General features: G+C 43.5%; 1 protein-coding gene across 3 annotated transcripts in view; it reads left to right on the top strand.

Moving 5' to 3' along the window:
- Positions 1-3214: 3214 nt before the first annotated feature.
- The window catches only part of znf142 (zinc finger protein 142), a 50379-nt gene continuing 31308 nt past the window's right edge, over positions 3215-22285 (top strand). The window contains exons 1-5 of one of the 3 annotated variants that reach the window (XM_072261045.1): positions 3215-3347; positions 5241-5636; positions 9234-9917; positions 12872-13072; positions 16770-17582. In XM_072261045.1, the coding sequence (XP_072117146.1) occupies positions 5303-5636; positions 9234-9917; positions 12872-13072; positions 16770-17582 (2032 nt within the window). In that variant the 5' untranslated portion in view covers positions 3215-3347; positions 5241-5302. Of the gene's footprint in view, positions 3348-3853; positions 4077-5240; positions 5637-9233; positions 9918-12871; positions 13073-16769; positions 17583-22285 lie in introns of those variants that run through there. The other 2 variants (XM_072261046.1, XM_072261047.1) reach the window with 2 other exon arrangements.

Below are 22285 nucleotides of genomic sequence, written 5' to 3'. Positions count from 1 at the left end.
CCAGAATACAGACTTCATGGACCGGACCATGACACCATCATCAAGTTCCCTCTCATTGGTGAATACCGAAGAGAAGTATTCACTGAGGACCTTGCTCACTTCCACAGCCTCCAGGCACATCTTCCCACCTTTATCTCTAATTGGTCCTCCATTCACTCCTGTCATCCTTTTTTTCTTCACATAATTGAAGAATGACTTGGGGTTTTCCTTTACCCTACTCGCCAAGGCCTTCTCATGCCCCCTTCTTGCTCTTCTCAGCCTCTTCTTAAGCTCCTTTCTTGCTTCCTTATATTCCTCAATAGACCCATCTGATCCTTGCTTCCTAACCCTCATGTATGCTGCCTTCTTCCTCCTGACTAGATTTTCCACCTCACTTGTCACCCATGGTTCCTTCATCCTACCATTCTTTATCTTCCTCACCGGGCCAAATTTATCCCTAACATCCTGCAAGAGATCTCTAAACATTGACAACATGTCCATAGTACATTTCCCTGCAAAAACATCATCCCAATTCACACCTGCAAATTCTAGCCTTGTAGCCTCATAATTTATCCTTCCCCAATTAAAAATTGTCCTGTCCTCTCTGATTCTATCCTTTTCCATGATAATGCTAAAGGCCAGGGAGCGGTGGTCACTGTCCCTAGTGTAAGACAAAGTAAGTTTATTATCACTATCTTTAGAGATTCATTTTCTAGCAGGCATTTACAGGAAAATAAATATAGTACTGTGCAGAAGTCTAGGTACATATACAGTGCCTCTAAAAAGTATTCATCCCCCCGTCCTTGGAAATGTATGTTTTATTGTTTTACAACATTGAATCACAATGGCACATTTTGTGTGCTGCTTGAATTTCCAGCATCTGCAGAATTCCTGTTGTTTGAATCATAATGGATTCAATTTGGCTTTTTTGACACTGATCAGAAAAAAAGACTCTTTTGTGTCAAAGTGAAAACAGATCTCTACAAAGTATCTAAATTAATTACAAATACAAAACACAAAATAATTGATTGCACAAGTACTTACCCCCTTCAAGTCAGTATTTAGTAGGTGCACCTTTGGCAGCAATTACAGCCTTGAGTCTGCGTGGATAGGGCTCTATCAGATTTTGCACATCTGGACACTGCAATTTTCCCCTATTCTTTACAAAACTGCTCAAGATCTGTCAGTTTGCATGGGGATCGTGAGTGAACAGCCCTTTTCAAGTCCAGCCACGAATTCTCAATTGGATTGAGATCTGGGCTCTGATTTGGCCACTCCAGACATTAATTTTGCAGCACACACGAAATGCTGGAGGAACTCAGCAGGCCAGGCAGCAGCTATGGAAAAGAGTACAGTCGACGTCTTGGCCCAAAAAAATTGACTGTACTCTTCCACAGATGCTGTCCTGCCTGCTGATTTCCTCCAGCATTTTGTGTGCTGCTTGGACTTCCAGTATCTGCAGATTTTCCGCTGTTTGTGATAGTACATTGTTTGTTGTTTTTAAGCCATTCCTGTGTAGCTTTATGCTTGAGGTCATGGTCTTGCAGATAAACAAATCTTCTCCCAAGTCGCAGTTCTCTTGCAGACTGCATCAGGTTTTTCTCCAGGATTTCCCTGTATTTTGCTGCATTCATTTTACCCTCTACATTCCAGGGCCTGTTGCAGTGAAGTATCCCCACAGCACGATGCAGCCACCACCATGCCTCACAGTAGGGATGGTGTGTTTTTGATGATGTGTGGTGTTTGGCTTACATCAAATATAACGTTTAGTCTGATAACCAAAAAGTTCAATTTTGGTTTCATCAGACCATAGAACCTTCTTCCAGCTGATTTCAGTGTCTCCCACATGCCTTCTGGCAAAGTCTATCTGAGATTTCATGTGAGTTTTTTTCAACATTGTTCTCTTTGCCACTCTCCCATAAAGTTGCGACTGGTGAAGCACCCGGGCAACAGTTGTTGTATGTGCAGTCTCTCCCAACTCAGCCACTGAAGCTTGTAACTCCTCCAGAGTGGTTATAAGTCTCCAGGTGGCTTCCCTCACTAGTCCCCTTCTTGCACAGTCACTCAGTTTTTGAGGATGCCTGCTCGAGGCAGATTTACAGTTGTGCCATTTTCTTTCCATTTCTTGATGATTGACTTAACTGTACTCTAAGGGATATTCAGTGACTTGGAAATGTTGTTGTATCCATCTTCTGACTCATGCTTTTCAATAACCTTTTTGTGGAGTTGCCTGCAGTGTTCTTCTGTCTTCATGGTGTAGTTTCTGCCAGGAAACTGGCTCACCAGCAGTTGGTTACTCCTTCCTGGCTCTTAACTCTTAAGTTTTAATGATCATTTTAACAACAACTTCTTCCTCTCTGCCATCAGATTTCTGAATGATCCATAAACTCATGAATACTATCTTGCCCTATTTAATTTTATACCTTATTGTAATTTTGATATCTTGCACTGTATTGCTGCCACAAACCAACAGATTTTGCACTTTATCGGTGATAATAAATCAGATTCTATAAGCAAGTAAGCTCCATGTCTCAAGGTAAGAACATAGAACAGTACAGGACAATAGAGAACCTTCAACCCACGATGTTGTGCTGACCTTTTAACCTACTCCAAGATCAATCTAACGCTTCCCTCCCTCATAGCCCTACATTTTTCTTTCATCTATCTGCCTATTTTAAGAGTATCTTAAACGTCCCTAATGTATTTACCTCAGTAATGTTTTGCGCAGAGTTGTTGCCATCTGGAACTTGTGACTGGGGCAGTGAATGGAATCAGATGCAATTACCAGCTTTAAAAACTATTTAAATAAACAAAACATGGCAGGAATGCAGGAAATAGGATGAATGCAGATGGGCAAAGAGATAGTGACCACCGTCCTTGGGATGCCCACGACATCTAATTTTCCAACATGGAGCGAACTTTGCCTTGCCCTAACGCAAAATGGCGCCGGCGACATCACCATGCGACGTAACAGCTGAACGCCCGAGGGGTCTTCGATGGGCATGGTATTTAAATTAGAGCCAGAGAGTTTCTTTCAAAGAAAAAAACCGTTAAAAACGGAATCGCCAGAATTAGCGATTTTTTCAATAAATGTTTGGGGGACTCCGGTCGGAATGGGAGAGTGAAAAAAGATAACAAACCGTGGTTGGTGCATTATCTTTTCAGGCATTTAGTCGCCCTCAGAAGAAGAGCGAAAACTACTGACGTAAGCAGAAAAAACGGAGCGGGCGGGCAAAAAATAAACAAAGCGGCCGGGAGGGAAAAAACGAAGCGGGCGGGCGGAAAAAAAACGGAGCGGGCGGGCAGAAAAAAAAACCCGAAGCGGACTAACGAAAATAAAACGGAACGCGACCCCGGGGTCGGCGACGGTGAGTACTGCGGAGGATCAACCGGCAATTCGGCCCCGCTCCCGTAATGGGTAGGATCCCATTTTACCCTCCATTCCCCACCAATCCCATCAATTATATCCTCTCCTCGCTCTTTCCCTCCCTCTCCCTACCCTCTCTTCCCCTCCCCTCCACCCCTCCCCCTCTTCTCCTCTCCACCCCTCCTTTCTTCCCCTCCCCTTCCCCGCCTCCCTCCTCCTTCTCCCCTCCCTCCCCCCTCCTCCTCCCCCTCCTCCTCCCCCCTCCTCCTCCCCCCTCCTCCTCCCCTCTCCCTCCTCTCCCCTCCTTCCCTCCCCCTCCTTCCCTCCCCCTCCTCCCCTCCTCCCCTCCTCCCCTCCTCCCCTCCTCCCCTCCTCCTCCCCTCCTCCCCTCCTCCCCTCCTCTCCTCCTCCCCTCCTCCCCTCCTCCTCCCCTCCTCCTCCTCCCCTCTTCCTCCTCCTCCCCTCTTCCCGCTGCCCCTCAATATCCATATAATAAGGCAAACAGAACTGAACACCATATTCCAAGTGTCATCTAACCAGAGTTTTACAGAGCTGAACATTACCTCGCGGCTCTTGAACTCAGTCCCTGACTAACGAAGGCCCAGACACCAAACTTCTTGACCACTCCATCAATTTGCGTGCAAATTTAATCTATGGACATGGACCCCAAGATTCTTCTGTTCCTCCACACTTCTAAGAATCCTTTCATTACTCTTGTCTTCCTCCCAAAGTGAGTCAAAGTTCAACCTTCTAAAGTGGATAGCTTTATATTTTTTCAGATTGAATTCCATCTGCCAGCTCTCAGCCCAGCTCTGCTCTGAGTTCCTCTGGATGAGATCATTGCTTGATCTCTAAAGTGAGGCAATACAGTTTGGGTCATCCGATTTTGGTTGATCATGTATAATAAGTGGCAGGGACCCTTGAAATATTGATATACAGAACGAATGTCAACACAGGTGGATAGGGTAGTGCATATTCCATCTGAGTATTCTCCAAAATGATGGAATGAACATCGATTTATCTAACTTCCATTAATTTCTTCTCCTCTGCTTTCTCTCTTTTTCCATTCCCCATTCTGGCTCCCCTCTTCTCACCTGCCCATCAGCTCCAACTGATTCCCTTTTTCCTTCCCTTTCTCCCATGGTCCACCACTCTCTACTATTCGATTCCTTCTTCTCCTTTATCTGTGGATGGCGTACAAAATAAAGTTTTTCACTTTTACCAGAGTACATGTGTGAGGTGACCTGATAGAGGTGTATAAGATAGATAGAATGGTCAGCCAGCACCATTTCCTCGGGTGGCAATGGCCAATACCAGAGGACATCTGTTTAAGGTGAGTGGAAGAAAAATGGAGGGCTGTGGAGAGGGAAGGGTTAGATTTATCTTAGAGTAGTTTAAATGGTGCAACAGCATGGAAAGGCCTGCCTGTACTGTCGATGTTTTGTTCTATGGATGTAAGATAAATGGAGAGTTTTGGGCTGTGTAGGAGGGAAGGGTTAGATTGATAGTAGAATAGATTTATATAGGTCAGCACAGCATTGTGGGCTGAAGGGCCTGTACTATGTTCTGCTGTTCTCTGTGACAATAATAAACCACTACATCATCTTATAGAGTAAGAAAGAAACAGGCTGTTTGGCCCATCGAGTCCGTGCCAAACTGTTACTCTCCATAATCTCATTGACCTGCAGCTGGACCATATCCCTATATACCCCTCTCATCCATGTACCTATCCAAGCTTCTCTTCAATGTTGAAATTGAACCTGTATCTACCACTTCCACTGGCAGCTTATTTCAGACTCACACCACCCTCTGAATGAAGAAGCCTCCCCCCCCCCCCCCCCAGGTTCCCTTATCAAAACTTTGGTTATATCAAATCTTTTTTATCGGTCCGCAGGATTCGGTTCAGAGAAGAAGTGACTGCGTGAGGAACCTAGGAGTGGCGGTGTGGAGGGCAAGATGGAAGATCAAAGAGGAGGCATGGTGGACAGCAGTGCTGTTTACACAGACTTTGTTTCTGAGCAGGAATACGCGCTTCATGGCATCGTTGAGTTACGTGATGGACCACATCCTCTCCAAGGCTTCAGTGCCGATGTGGCGGACCTGGTGGGCGGGCAGTGTTCCGATCCCCCGGACCAGCCTGGCCCCATGGGCGTGCAGCACACGGTAACCCTGGAGATGGCTGTGGTGTCCATGCCAGAGCTGCCCGAAAATGGCCAAGGAAGTGACGGGAGGGAACTCACAGTGCTAACTGGCCAACAAGATGAGAAGGTGGAGGCTGCTAACCAGCCAGGTATCTCAGCTTGTTCCTGTGTCCAGTAAAATGATGGAGTCTGGTGTGAGAGTGTGATGGTCTGTAGAGAGCAACATAGCTTCTGCCTGGCATAAGCAGATACTAGTGGCTAGCAGGTCCCAGAGATTTCCACCCCCTTCCTAATATTCCTACTGCCAGACAGACACTGCTAAGGATATGTACTTGTGGAATCTAGAAGAAAGAGGTAGGATCTCTATTGAATATTGAAAGGCCTAGGTAGAGTGGATGTGCAGAGGATATTTCCAATAGTGGGAGAGTCTAGGACCAGAGGGTATAGCTTCAGAATCGACGGACATTCCTTTAGATTAGAGATGAGGAGGAATTTCTTTAGCTAGAGGATGGTGAATCAGTGGAATTCATTGCTACAGATGTCTGTGGAAGCCAAGTCATTGGGCAAACACCCTTTCCTCGTTATATGCAGGGGATACGTTCTTCATAGTCGACGCAAAATGTGAAAAATTATTTAAATGGAGAAAATAGGGATGCATACCAGAGGGCTTCCTAAATATGTTTTATCTGTAATTTATTCACATTTTCATACCAATACGACACAAAAGCAGTACCACAAGACAACATTTGTATTATATTTCATCAATTTAAGGTAATATTCAATGTAATAAATCATAGAAAGTTAACATCTTAGGGTGTACAGTACTCACCAACAGTGGCGGGTGTGTTCGCTCCAGGAGATGAGTGGTTGTTGTGGTGTCGGGCAGCTTTACACGGATAAGGTGGATGGTTGTGGTTGTCAGGATCATATCAAGCACAGCAAGGGGTTAAGGAAGACTCACAGAACTCTTAGAACTGCCGGCAACAGGAGATGACACCGATTTGCATAAAGTGGTGAGGGTTGTTTGCTTGGCAGCATTTTGTTTTTCAGCATAAATTTGCCTGTGGGAAGAAGGGTTGACAGCAGGGAACGACTGAAATGCTGACTCCGTTCTAAACTTGGGTCCATGTCCATCGCCATTTGTGCCAAGTGTTCCGACTTCCACCATTCCCTCACCGTTGGTAAACTTCTGGGATTTTCAAAATAGTCGGTTGCTGAGAGATAATTTGCCTTAAAAAAAACGTACACCTTGAATGTGGATCACACCTTGGTTGAGTGGTTGAATCAGCGATGTGTTAGGCAGCAGGAAATGTACTGTTATCCTAGGATGAATGCTGTCCAAATGGCGCATTGTCAAGCAACAAAAGAATTTTAAAGGCAAGATTCTGTTCCCGGTAGTAGCGTCCCAGAGCAGTGTTACCTTCAGCTGATGCCACGCTGTTTATAATTTCCAATTTCTTTTCAAGTGTTAAAGCAGTTCTCTGCCGCTCGGCTGATGGCCCAGGGCATGACATTAGATGCTTAGGAGGCATAGTTAAATATTTCAAGCACAAAATCACTGCACCGTAGGTAAAACCAACAAAAGTTTAAGAGCGCAAGATGGCGCATCCACACCTTGCCAAAACCAATGCGAGACTGGCGGGAGTGAGATGGTGAGGCATGCGCATCTGACTTGTATTGACGGGAAAGCGGTGCTTCTCGTCCCAACAGTGAGACTGTGAGGCACGCTCATGTGACTTGTATTGGCGGGAAAGCAGTGCTCCTTGCATAACTGAGTTTTGGACACACATAACGAGATGTTGGTAGAAATAGGTTTCTCGCATAACTGAATCCACATTGTCTGAAAATGCATGTAATGAGGATAGGGTGTATTTAAAGCAGAGATTGATAGGTACTTAATTAGTGAAGGCAGCAAAGGTTATGGGGAGAAGGCTGGAGAATGGGGTTGAGAGGGAAAATAAATCAGCCATGATGGAATGGTGGAGCAGACTCGATGGGCTGAATGGCCTAATTCTGCTCCTGTGTCTTACGGTGTAAAATGCTGGAAGAACTTATATACTACCTAGTATTACAGTAGAACAGAAAGATACAATAAAGTCAGTGAAAAACTACACACAAAGGCTGACAAGCAACCAAATGTACAAAAGAAGGCCAGCTGTACAAGTAAAAATAAACAGCACAGTCAGCCAGCTAGACACAGACAGCCAACCAGACAATACTGAGAACATGAATAGCCGATTCCTTGAAAGTGAGGCCATAGGTTGTGAACTCAACTCAGAGTTGAAGTGAGTGAGGATGGGGTTGTATCCACCACTTTCTGTAGGCTTTTCTGTTTCTGTGCATTGGTGTTTCCACACCAGGTCATGATGCAACCAGTTAGGATACTCTCTACTGTGTATAGAAGTTTGTCAAAGTTATAGATGTGAAGTTTTAAATGCTAGTTGCCATTTCACTGGCTGTTCGCTCAACCCTGGAACATCTGGACCGCAAATATGCATACATCCGGATGGTCTTTACGCCAGCTTAGCATTCAATACCATCATCCCCTCAAAACTAATCAATAAGCTTCAAGATCTTGGCCTCAATACCTCCTTGTGCAATTGGATCCTCAGTTTCTTCACTTGCAGATCCCCGTCAGTTTGGACTGGCAACAACATCTCTGCAACCTCCATCAGCAGGTGCACCACAAGGCGGTGTGCTTAGTCCCCTACCCTACTCACTTTATACTTATGACTGTGAGGCTAAGCACAGCTCCAATGCCATATTTAAGTTTCACTGTCATCAGCTGAACCAAAGGTGAAGACGAATCAGCATATCGGAGGGAGATTGAAAATCTGTCTGAGTGGTGCTACAACAACCTCTCACTCAATGTCAGCAAAATAAAGGAGATAATTATTCAGTTCAGGAGGAGGAAACCAGAGGTCCATGACCAGTCCTTATTGGGGATCAGAGGTGGAGAGGATCAGCAACTTTGAATTCCTCAGTGTTATTGTTTCAGAGAATCTCCTGGGCCCGGCATGTAAGTGTAATTGCAAAGAAAGCATGGCAATGCATCTACCTCCATAGAAGTTTGCAAAGATTTGGCATGACATCTAAAACTCTGACAAATGTGTGGTGGAAAGTATTTTGACTGGTTGCATCATGGCTGATATGGAAACATCAGTGACCTTGAATGGAAAATCCTACAAAAAGTGAATGCAGCCCAGACCATCACGGGTAAGGCCCTCCCCACCATTGAGCATATCCACATGGAATGCTGTTACAGGAAAGCAGCATCCACCATCAAGGAACCCCTCTACCTAGGCCATGTCTTCTTGCTGACGCCATCAGGGTGAAGATAAAGGAGCCTCAGGGCCTACACCACCAGGTTCAGGAACAGTTATTACCCCTCAATCATCAGGCTCCTGAACCAATGTGGATAACTTCACTCGCCCAAACTCTGAACTGAATTTATGACCACTGACTCATTTTCAAGGACTCTGCAACTCATGTTTGATTTTTTTATTTATTGATTAATTATTATTAATTTGATTTTTGTATTTGCAGTTTGTTTTCTTTTGCACACTTTGTTGGTGTTTGTAGTTTTTCATCAACTATTGTATTTCTTTGGGCTACTGTGAATGCCTGCAAGAAGATGAATCTCAGGGTAGTTATTGATGATATATATGTATGTATTTCTATAATAAATTTACTTTGAACTTTGACATAATGAATCAAAGTTGACCAATAGTTGGTATTCTCAACAGATGCATTGATCCAAATGGAGGAACTTGGTTACTACCACAAGAACAATGAGAGCTTTGAGGACCAGGACCTGATTAATCATCTCCAACATCACACAGTGGCCACCAAACGTCCACTGTCTCCCAGCTCTGGAGGAGAGGCTAGGTTGCCGGCAAAGCGCCCTCGGTTGGCGCAGAAGAAAAAGAGTGTGGTTGGCAGAGACCCCAGTGTCCAGGGGAACTCAGCCACTGCCCCTTGTGTGACGTACCCCTGCCCTGCCTGTGGTCAAGAATTCCCCCAGGCAGGAGCCTTGAAGGAGCACATGGGTTCGTGCCCCAGTGGCGGTGATGTATCTGAGCAGCTGAGAAACGGTTGTACAATTGAGCCCAATTACCAGGCATGCGGACGGTTGTTCCAGAGTACCACAGAGTTGGACAAGCATCAGCGCGTCCACTACCCCTTCTGCTGTGACCAGTGCGATGTCATGTGCTCCACTGCCAAGCTCTTGGCAGAACACAAGAAACGCAGCCGGCTGCGGACTGAAAAGTTCAGGTGCGAGCTCTGCCCCTTTGAGAGCTGCAGCCCCCGAGGCCTTAACAAGCACTATGGTGAGAAGCATCGAGACAAGGCAGCTTACGTCTGTGACAGATGTGACTTCATGAGCCGTTATCGCAAAGCTTTGAAGAAGCACCTGACCCTGCACTCCGGTAGGCACCTTGCACCATTGACCATGTCAGACTAACATTCCACGAATTCCCATTGCAAGGGGCATAGATAGACAGGGTGAATGTACACAGGTCCTTTCCCCAACATTGGGTAATCAAGACCTAGGGGGGATGTCACAGATAAATTCTTTACACAGAGAGTGGTGGGTGTGTGGAATGCACTGCTGGTAGAGGAAAAAAGCTTTAGGCGGATTTAAGAAACTCTTAGACACATGCATGATAGAACAATATGGGGCTATGTAGGAGGGAAGTGTTAGATTGATCTTAAGGGTATGTTTAACAAGTTGGCACAACATTGTGGGCTGAAGGGCCTGTACTGTGCTGTAATGTGCTACGTTCTAGAGGGCATGGTAGGAGAGTCTAGGACCAGAGGGCACAGCCTCCGAATAGGAGGACATCTCTTGAGAACAAAGATGAGAGGAATTTCTTTAGCCAGATCATGGTGAATCTCTGGAAATCATTGCTGCAATTCAGCCATAATGGAATGGCAGAGCAGACTCAATGGGCCAACAGGCCACGTTCTGCTCTTATGTCTTATAACTTAAGGTGAGAGGGGTAAGATTTTACTGGGGACTTGAGGGAAATATTTTCACGTAGAGGGTGATGTGTATCTGGGACAAGCTGCCAGAGGAAGTGATTGAAGCAGGAATGACAACATTTAAAAGACAATGGGACAGGTACATGGATTGAAAAGATTAGAAGGATATGTGCCAAATGTGGGCAAAAGCAACTGACTAAGGTGGGCAAGGATAAGTTGGGCTGAAGGGCCTGTTCCCTGCTGTATCAGTCGATTTACTTCATAAGTGGTTTGATAATAAATGTACTTTGAATTATCAAAGTATGTATGCGTGCTACCTTGAGATTCATTTTCTTGAAGGCATTTACAGGAAAATAAAGAAATATAATAGAATTTATAAAAAAACTGACAACCAACGTGCATAAGAAGACAAATTGTGCAAATAATGTAAAAAAAAGTAAATAAATAATACTGAATTGTAGAAGAGTCCTTGAAAGTGAGTCTATAGGTTGTGGAATCAGTTCAGAGTTGATGTGAGTGAAGTTATTCACACTGGTTCAGAAGCCTGATGGTTGAAGGGTAATAGCTGTTCCTGAACCTAGTGGTGTGGGACCTAAGGCTCCTGTTACTCCTTCCTGAAGGCAGCAGCGAGAAGAGAGCCTAGCCTGGGTGGTGGGGTTCCTTGATGATCATTGCTGCTTCCTTGTGCCAGTGCTGACTGTATCCACCACTTTTTGTAAACTTTTCTGTTCATGGGCATTAGTGTTTCCACACCATGCCGAGATGCAACCAGTTGGGATACTCTCCACTGTCAAAGCTTTAGATGACAAGTATGTTTTTGTGCTTGCTGTAAGAGTGTTGATGTATGATTCAAGTCTGCATTTTCCTGTAGGATTATAGTGACTATAGTTTAAAAATAATGTGCTGAAATTAATTACAATTAATTTTGAGGAGATGACCTTCTAGATATATTTAAAGCATTGAGAGCTATAGTTAAAGTGGATAGTAGAAGTCTTTTCCCCAGGATAGGGGAGTCTAAATCCAAGGGAATAGATTTAGGGTGAGAGGGAAAGGTGTCAAAGAGACCGGGGGACAACTTTTTCACACTGTGGATGGTGTGTGGAACGAGCTGCCAGAGGAAGTGGTTGAGGCAGGTACAGTAGTATCATTTAAGAAGCACTTGGATGAGTAAGTGGAGGGTGGGGCTTAGAGCAATCTGGGCTAAATGCAGGAAACCATGATCAGCACGCACTAGTTGGTCTGAAGGCCCTGTATCTGTTCTGTATTGCTGTATGACATTATGACATTGTAGTTGTAATCATTTAGAATGATAAAATGCATTGTTTATAAGCTATTATGGAAAGAAGAAGCATGTGAGTAGACCTTTAACCTGTTGCCAGCGTCATATTATCACCATAGATGGACTCCCCAGTTCAATCCTATTAATTCCTAACATCGTTTAAGAATGTTTTTCAAAGATCTTGATCATTTCTCTTTCAGTAACAATTTATGATCTTTTATAATCACCAAGTATTTTTATAACATCTTAATTCATCGTAATCTAAATTTGTGTTCCTTCAATACTGAGTCACCTACCTGTGTCTGATCGTGTAACTGAATAGTATACCTTATCACTGAAGTTCATAGCTTCTTTCAATACACTAACGTAGTACCTGGTCCATGAACCATGAGACATAGGAGCAAAATCAGGCCATTTGGCCTAATGAGTCTGCTCCGCCATTCTATCATGGCTGTTTTTTTATCCCTCTCTCCCTGTAAACTTTGACACCCTTACTAATCAAGAACCTAGCAATCTCCTCTTTAAATATTTCTGATCATTTGACCTTCACAGTTGTCCATGGTAATGAACTCCACAGATTCACCACACTCTGGCAAAAGAAATTCCTACTCTTCTCTGTTCTAATGGAATGTCCTTGTATGCTGAATCTGTACCCTCTGGTCCTAGACCCTCCCCGCCAACTACAGGAAAGATCCTCTCCACATCCACTCTGTCTGGGGCTTTCAATATTCAGTAGGTTTCAGTGTGAACCCAGCCTCATTCTTTCAAACTCCAGTGAGTACAGGCCCAGAGCCATCAAACACTTCTCATACATTAACCCTTTCATCCCGGAATCATTCTCGTGAACCTCCTGTGAACCTTCTCCAATGCCAGCATATCTTTTCTTAGATAAGGGACCCAAAACTGCCTACAGTACTCCGTGTGGTTTTACAAAGCCTCATAAGTAGGCTGTAGGCTTCATGTAAATTCTCAGTTCTTGAAGATAAAAAGCAATTTTAAAACCGAGAATGTCAGCAGTGTATGGTGGTAAGGCCACATATGCACTGAATTCTTACCGCACACAGAGTGATTGACCACATCAGACTGATTACTTTTTGTTTGTTCCTTGTTTCCCTGCAGACGAGGGTGGCAGTACTACTGAGGAGAACAACGAACATATTGGGAGGAGACTGGAGCCAGATAATGACAGTGTCATGGCACAATCGTGGCCCGGAAAACAAAAGCCATCTGCTTGCGAAGAGGAGGACCTGGTGTCAGAGACTGGCTCAGAGGACAACACCAGCAGAAAGAGCAAGTCCTTCAGAGAGCGGCATTTCAAAGGTATGTTAAAACCATCTGGACAGCTGTTACCTCATTTCTCAGTTTTCAGTATTGTCCAAAGTCCTAGATAGAGTGGACATGGAGAGGATGTTTCCTAGTGGTAGAATCTAGGACCAGAGGGCACAGCCTCAGAATAAAAGGATATCTCTTTAGAACAGAGATTAGAGGAGTTTTTTTTTAAGCAAGAAGATGGTGAATCCGTGGAATTCATTATCGCAGACGGATGTGGAGGCCAAGTCGTTGGGTATATTTAAAGCAGAGGTTGATAGGCTGTTAGTCAGGGTATCAAGGCAAAGAATAGGGTTGAGAAAGATAATAAACCAGCCATGACTGAATGCCAGAGCAGACTAGATGGGTTGATTGGCCTAATTCTGCTCCTATGTTTTATGTTCTTGCGGTCCGAAGTCTGTATTATCCATTGAAGAAAGCCTGTAGTGTAGATGTGGTTATTATATATCAACACTATAGATAGTCGTTATATAGAAGGTTTCCAGTAGTAAAAGTGAGAAATTAAACGAGTAGTGTTTCTTCAGAAAGAAGGCACAAAAACCTGTTGGAAATCTTGGAAATTAAGAGTGTGGTTGGTATAGGGAACTGAGAGAAGTTAATATTAGCAGAAAATATAGTGTCACTGAAGTGGGCTCTACAGCCCACCCAATCATGTAGATGCCACGGCCAAGAGTGCTCACCAACATATCTTCTTCCTCAGGAGACTAAAGACATTTGGCATGGTCCCATCGGCTCTTACCAATTTTTATCGGTACACCATAGAAAGCATCTTATTCTGGATGCATCGCTGCTTGGTACGGCAACTGCAGTGCCTGTGTCCATAAGACACTGTAGAGAGTTGTGGACACAGTTCAGCACATCGTGGAAACCAGCCTCCCCTCCACGGACCATGTCTATATTTTTCACTGACCTCACATATTCTCTCTTCTCCCATCAGGCAGAAGATTAAAAAAAAAGGCCTGAAAATATACACCACCTGGCTCAAGGATGCTAGAAATCTTGAACAATGCATGCAAAATTTGGGAGGAGCTCAGCAAGTCAGGGAACTTTCCCCAAGCAAAAGCTGATCAATGCGTCTACCCACTAACCTGCATCCCTCCCCCCACCACTACTACTTTATCATTTCCTGTCAGTCACCTTATGTACAGATACTCCTGTGTCTAATGTATTGATTGTATAGACACACAATCAATCTATGTATATAAGCTAAATTATATATTTGTATTTATTGAGTTTTTTTTGTGCTGCATCAGATCTGGAGGAACATCATTCTCCTTTACACTTGTGTACTGGAAATGACATTAAACAATCTTGAATCTTGCACAATCTTGGAAGAAAAATAATAATTCTATACGCCAATCCAATACCACGTTTAGCCCATATTGCTCTAATCCTTTCCTTTCCAAATACACTCAGACCCCACATAACGCTACCCCACATGGCTCTGATTTGTTATAATGTGGTTATTCAATTCTTTATTGAAACTTTTTTAAATGACAAAAATTAATTGTAAACAACACTTAAAACTTCTCGAGCAGCCGCCGTTACAGTGAACATTCAATCCGCCAGAGTGCTTTACATACGCTCTGAGCCATTCACAGCCAATCACGTATTAGTTCACGCTCTGCCTCCCCCGCGTGTGTAAATGTTTTTGCTCCTTCGCCAATTTATTCTATTTTTCTCACCCATGAAGTCTGAAAATGGCCAGCAACTTCCGGTGAGGGTAGTACATCTAAGATGTATAGGAAAAGCATTAGCATGGATGTGAAATGGCAAGTGATACAGTGTTTGGAAGCTGGTGAACGTCAGGTTGATGTTGGCACCTTTTTGAAATTGGCTACATCAATGATCAGAACAATTGTAAAAAATGCAGACAAGATAAAAGCTTCTGCAACGACCTGAAAGTTATCATCAAAGAAGGTGCTTGTTTAATGAGCCACTTGCTTGAAAGAATGGAAAATAGACTAAATATATGAGTGGATGACTAAACACAATGAAACATGCCCCTAAGCCAGCTGATAATAATGGAAAAGGCAAGAAGCATCTTCAATCATATTCAAGAAGAAGAAGAAGATATGTCAGTGACATTCACAGCAAGCAGAGGTTGTTTTGATAGATTTAAACAGTGCAGTAACCTCCATAGTATACATATCTCTGGTGAGGTGGTCAGTGCAGACAGCAAAGCAGCCCAGGATTTTCCTGCAACACTGAAGGCCATAATTGAAAAGGACAATTATCCTCCTGGGCTTGTCTTCAATGTGGACGAAACGGGCCTATTTTGGAAAAGGATAACTTCTCGTACTTGCATCTCCCGAGAAGAGAAATATGCATCTGGGTTCAAGGCTTCATGGACCAGTTAACTCTCTTGCTAGGAGGCAATGCTGAAAGTGACTTTAAGTTAAAGCCAACGATTGTGTATCACTGTGAAACACCATGAGCAACGAAAGGCATTTTAAAGCCAAGTCTACCAGTGATTTGGAAATCAAACAAGAAAGCTTGGGTGATGATAGATGTTTTCCAAAGTGGTTTGTTTCACTTTTTGTCCAGCAGTGAAGTGGTATTGTGAGGAGCATGACTTGAACCTAAAGCATTGTTGGTGCTTGATAATGCACCAGGCCACCCTGAGAATCTTGATAGGCTTTTGACCTGCATTCCTGTAGAAGTGGTTTACTTTCCACCCAGCACCACTTTATTACTCCAACCAATGGATCAAGGAGTAATATCGAATTTTAAAGCCTACTACCTTCATCACACATTTAAGAAACTTGTAGAGCAAACAAAAGGTCAAGACAAACAATCCATCAGGCAATTTTGGAAAAACTACATGAAAGCTGTAGACTGTATTAGAGCAGCCTGGGATGAAGTAACTTCAAACTGCACGAACAGAGTGTGGAAGAAGCTATGACCAGAAGCATGCAATAACATCCTAGGATTTCAGGCAGAACCAGTCATCCAAAACATCATCTAACTGGCCAATGAAGCAGGATTAGAGGATCTTAATAATGGCAATGTTGAAGCATAGTGAGAGCCTTAATAATGAAGAGCTTCGAGAATTGGCAGAGCAGTACATCCTGGGTGAATCTGAGGACATGGATGGAGAGAGGAAACACTAACAAGAAACTTCACCATAAAATTCCTCAGCACTAACATCACCACGATCACACAAACCAGTTCATCGATAATGACCCTGACTGGGAATGAAGCAATAAAGCAAAGAGATGTTTTCCCGACATGTTTTCTTGGTACCGAGAACTGTTTCATGAGAGGAAACTTAAGAAAAGACAGTCAAATTTCAATACCTACTTGAAGAAGAAGCCGAAGTTAGAGGAGGACCCAGAGCCTGGTCCCTCCTCGAAGATGTAACCACCTCCCGCTTCCCTCTGCTGCTGCTGCGATGTGTTGCTGCTCCACTGATGTACAGATCAGGCCTTTTTTGTGTGTTTGTTACTCCACGAATTGCTGTGTATACATAAAATAATATCTTATATCTTGGGTCTGATTTCTTTTATCAGGTACACATGCCCATTTACATAATGTTATTATGACCCCGCATAGCACTGATTTACATCGCGCTCCACGTCCGACAAAACGCACCCACAATGTTAAGAGGAGTCTGAATGTATCTTTTAAATGTCATTATTGTGCTTGCTTCAACACTTAGCTATCATCTTTTATTTTAATCTCTTAGTTGACGTCCAAGAAGGAATGGAACATCTGTACAAGACCCACATCTGCCCAGAATGCAAACGGTGTTTCAAGAAGAGGACCCATCTGGTCGAGCATCTTCACCTCCACTTCCCAGACCCCAGCCTCCAGTGCCCTCACTGCCAGAAGTTCTTCACCAGCAAGGGCAAACTGAAGGTCCACCTGATGCGGGAGCTGGGTGTGAAGAGCCACCACTGCCCTCTGTGTGACTACAGCGCAGTGGAGAAGAACTCACTGAACCGGCACATGGCCAGCATGCATGAGAACACCACCAACTTCTACTCTGAGGTCTACGCCTGCCCGGCGTGCGAGGAGAAGTTCACCGTCAGCAACGCGCTCAAGGAGCATATGAAGACTCACAAGGAGGAGCGGCAGCTGCTGCACTGCCTCGAGGGGGACTGTGGCTACATGGCAGAAGAGCGCAAGGACTTGGTCCGCCACCTCGAGGAGGTGCATGGTGCCCAGGCGGTGGAGTGCCGCTACAGGGCATGCGGTTCGCTCTTCGCCTCTGAGGCCAGCATGGAGGCTCATCGCCGCACCCACTACGCCTTCCACTGTGACCAGTGCGACTTTGTCTGCTCCAACAAGCATATCTTCCGGCGCCACAAGCGCAGGGGACACCCAGGCAGCGAGGAGCTGGCCTGTGACTTCTGCCCCTACAAGACCTTCAACCCCGTGGAGTTCAGCGACCACGTGGGCAAGATGCACGCAAATGAGAAGATCCACAAGTGCAGCGAGTGCGACTTCGCCACGGCGCACAAGAGAGTCCTCCACAGGCATGTCCTGCTCCACACAGGTGGGTGAAAGTCGGTAAGATGCCTGCAGGCTTTGAGTGTTGTGGGGGGTGGATCCTGTGGCTTAAGGGAAAGTCTTTTTCCCCATGACAGAATTGGCTAATACCAGGGGTGTATCCTTCTGCAAGTGATTTCATGTTCAAGTTTATTATCATCAAGTATACATATATCACAGCACATAAAACAAAGATATTACTGCAGGTAAGTTAATAAAATATAGTTCAAAGTGCATGCAGTGTGCAGCACAGGTAAACATTACAGTAAACAGCTTGCTGTCCTAGTGACAAGACCTTGGTTCCAACATTTAAGACAAGTTCCATATTTAAGAATTACCTCCCCCTGGTGCTCCTCTTCCTTCCCTTCCTCCCATGGTCCACTCTCCTTTCCTATCAGATTCCTCCTTCTCCAGCCCTTTTCCACCTGTCATCTCTCAGCTTCTTATTTCATCCCATTCTCTCTAGTCCACCTGGGTTCACCTATCACTTTCTAGCTTGACCTCCTTCCCCTCCCCATCACCACATTATTCTGGCATCTATTCCCTTCTTTTCCAGTCATAATGAAGGGCTTCAGTCCAAAATGTCAACTGTTTATTCATTTCCATAGATGCTGCCTGACCTCCTGAGCTCCTCCAGCATTCTCTGTGTGTTGCTGTGGATTTTCAGCATCTGCAGAATCTCTTGTGCTTATACTTTGCTGTATTGTTCTATGTTCTGTATTGTAAAATGGTCAGCATTTTCACACAGAGGGTGGTCTGTGTATGAAACGTGCTGCAGAGGAAGTAGTTGAGGCAGATATAAAAACATTTAAAAGGCAATTGGACAGGTAGATAGATGGGAAAAGTTAGAAGGATATGTGCCAAACACAAGCAAGTGGAACTGACATAGCTGGGCATCATGGGTGGTTCTATGTTCTAAAATCTGGCAAAGCAGGAGCTCATCTCGTGTACGGTTCCCATTCTGGTAAACTCACTTATTATTGTCACTGAGGTACAGAGGAAAACTCGTCTGCATACTGTCCATACAAATCAATTAATTACACTAGTGCATTGAGGTAGAGCAAGGTAAAACAATGACAGAGTGTGAAGTGTCACAGTTACACAGAAAATAGAGTGCAGGTAGAACATAAGGCTCAAAGTGGAAAGTAAATTTATTAACTAAGTACATATATGTCACCATATACAACCCTGAGACTTGTTTTCTCGCGGGCATACTCAGAAAATCGAAGAAACACAATAGAATCAATGAAAGACTGCACCCATCAGGACTGACAAACAACTAGTGTACAAAAGACAACAAATTATGCAAATGCAAAAGAAAAAATAATAATAATAAATAAAGAAGCAATAAATATTGAGAACATGAGATCAAGAGTCCTTGAAAGTGAGTCCAGAGGTTGTGGGAACATTTCAGTGATGAGGTGAGTGAAGATGAGTAAAGTTATCCCCTCTGATTCAAATGCCTGATTGTTGAGATGTAATAACTGTTCCTTAATCTGATGGTGCAGATCCTGAGGCTCCTGTACCTTCTTCCTGACGGCAGCAGTAAGAAGAGGGCATAGACTGGGTAGTGGGGGGCCTTGATGATAGAGGCTATTTTCCTGCGACAGTACTCCATATACATGTGCTCCCCACCACTACCTCTGATGGACTGAGCTGTATCCACTACTTTTTGTAGGAACTTTTGTTCAAGGGATTGGTGTTTCCATACCAGACCATGATGCAACCAGTCAATATACTCTCCACTGCAGATCTATAAAAGTTTATCAATGTTTCAGAATCATGCCAAATTTTCACAGACTTCTAGGCAAGTAAAGACTTTCTTCATAGTTACACTTATATACTGGACCCAGGACAGATCCTCTGAAGTAATAACATTGAGGAATTTAAAGTTACTGACCTTCTCACCTCTGATCCCCTGTTGAGGACTAGCTCATGGACATCCAACTTCCTCCTCTGGAAGTCAGTAACCAGTCTTGCTGACATTGAATGAGAGGTTGTTGATGTGGCAACACTCAGCCAGATTTTCAATCTCCCTCCTATATGCTGATTCGTCACCATCTTTGATTCGGCCAACAACAGTGGTGTCATCAGCAAACTTAAATATGTCATTGCAGCTGTGCTTAGCCACACAGTGATTAGTATAAACATAGAAACATTGAAAATAGGTGCAGGAGTAGGCCATTCGGCCCCTCGAGCCTGCACCGCCATTCAGTATGATCATGGCTGATCATCCAACTCAGAACCCTGTACCAGCCTTCCCTCCATACCCCCTGATCCCTTTAGCCACAAGGGCCATATCTAACTCCCTCTTAAATATAGCCAATGAACTGGCCTCAAGATCATGGGGCTAAGCACACAGACTTGTAGTGCACCTGTGCTGATGGAGATCGTGGAAGAGACGTTGTTGCCAGTCCAAACTGACGGGCCTGCAAGTGAAGAAATTGAGGATCCAATTGCATGAGGAGAAGGTGGGTTGTGAGGCATTTTTGTAGCACCCTGAAGTTTCCCACAGGAGCTCAACCATAAATATAACAAGTACTTTAACATTGGGGTTGCATTTGTAAAGCAGGACGTGTTGCACATCAGGGGAGGATTCCGCGAACAGCTGTGTGTTAAAGGCCTGTGCAATTGGGTGTGTTATTATTGATGACAAGTCCCTGGTATTCTGTGAAATAGCACCATGAGATCTTTACTCATCTACAGGGGACAGTGGAGCTATAGTTACATAATTTAGAAAGTTAGAACGCTCTGGGGAATAAAACTGTCATAGTTACAGAGCCATAGAGCACTACAGCACCGATGAGCCCTTTGGCCCATCTAGTTTGTGCTGAACTAATATTCTGCCTAGTCTCATTGACCCACACATGGACCATAGCCCTCCATCAATGTACTTATCCAAACTTCTCTTAAACGTTTCATTTAAACCAGCATCCACAACATATGCTGGCAGCTCTATCCACACTCTCACCACCCTATGTGTGAAGAAGTTCCGTCTCAGGTTCCTCTTAAATATTTCACCTTTCACCCTTAACCTATGAGTTCTAGTCCTAGTCTCAACCAACCTCAGAGGAAAAAGCCTGTTTGCGTTTACTCTAATTATACCCCTCAAAATTTGGTATACCTCTACCAAATGTTTCCTTATTCTCCTATGCATTTGGGAATAAAATCTTATCATCCCTGAAGAAGCTGGCAGTGTTTGTCATGGAAAAGTTGATTATATTCAATACTTGCACCTGTTGGAAGTCCAAGAAGAGTTTATTCATCATATATGCCAGCAAAGCACAAGGTCCTTTTTCAAAGTCCTAACCTATTCCACTTTTCCCTATAACTCAGGTCCTCAAGTCCTGGCAAAATCTGTTTAAATTTTCTCTGTACTCTTTCAATCTTATTGTTATCTTTTATGCATGTAGGTGACCAGAACTGCACACAATACTCCAAGATTGACCCCACTAACGTCTAGCAACTTCAACATAATATCAGTTCTAATTCTCCACAATCTTTGATACAATTGACACAACATTCTCCTAGATCATCTTGAGAATGGGGTTTTCCTTTCTGGTAGTGTCTTTAATTAGTTTCACTCGTATATCTTTGAGAGGAAATAATTTTGTTTCTCTTGGAGACCAACTTTCTAAAAGATGTGATGTACGTTTTAGTATTGCTCAGGGAAGCTGTCTTGCTCCCATATTCTCTTTATACATGCATCCCTTAGGAGATATCATAAGAGAGCATAAACTTGATTTCCACAGTTTTGCAGATGGCACAATTATACATCTCAGTTGAACCTGATGATGATAATACCCTATTTTCTGATTCCTGGTATGGCTGCAAAAGCAAATGGTTAAGAAATAATTTCTTAAAGCTAAATGAAAATAAAACTGAAAGTCTTTTGGTTGGCCCCAAAGCCAAAGGGGAAACTTCTTGATAAACTTGGGAACTTGGCTCCCCTTGTAAAATTAGAAGTAGCAAGCCTAAGTATTATCCTTGATTCTGATTTGAATTTTAAATCCCACATAAAGAAAGTGACCAGCACAGCATTTCTACACTTAAAAATATTACTAAGGTACGATATGTCCATTTCAGTCATGTAATGATGCTGAGAAAACAATTCATGCCTTTATGCCCAATAGACTAGATTACGCAGTACACTTTTTACTGGCGTTCCAAAGCAATCTATTGACAAACTTCAGTTCACTCAGACTGTCACTGCTAGTCTTTTAACCAAAACCAGTAAGGGGGACCATATCGCTCTCATTCTAGCTACTCAGCATTAGCTTTCTGAAACTTTAAAAAATGATTTTAAAGTTCTCTTACTTGTTTTTAAAGCTCTGAATAGTCTGGGATCAGAGTACATCACAGAATCGCTTTTGTTTTATAATCCTGTTTGAGCTCTTGGGTCTTCTACTGCTGGTCTCTTAAATTCAAACAATCTCCCACAAAAGATCATTAGTAGGTCAGCTTTTTTGAGCCACATTCCCAAACTGTGGTATTCAGTACAAAACTATAAGGGATGCAGACTCAGTTGACACTTTTAAATGCTAGCTCAAAACCTATTTATTTAATCTTGCTTTGAACTAACATCTTTTTGTCTTTTATTTTCATGCTTGCACTTTATCCCATTGTAAAACACTTTTAACTACATCATATGTATAAAAAAAACTCTATAAATAAGTCATTGTTATAATATCTACAGTACTATGCAAAAGT

The sequence above is a fragment of the Mobula birostris genome, chromosome 6, assembly GCF_030028105.1.
Source record: "Mobula birostris isolate sMobBir1 chromosome 6, sMobBir1.hap1, whole genome shotgun sequence".
NCBI classification, from domain to species: domain Eukaryota; kingdom Metazoa; phylum Chordata; class Chondrichthyes; order Myliobatiformes; family Myliobatidae; genus Mobula; species Mobula birostris.
The sequence above is the reverse complement of the archived record's forward strand: the minus strand, read 5'-3'. Positions and strand labels throughout refer to the sequence as shown.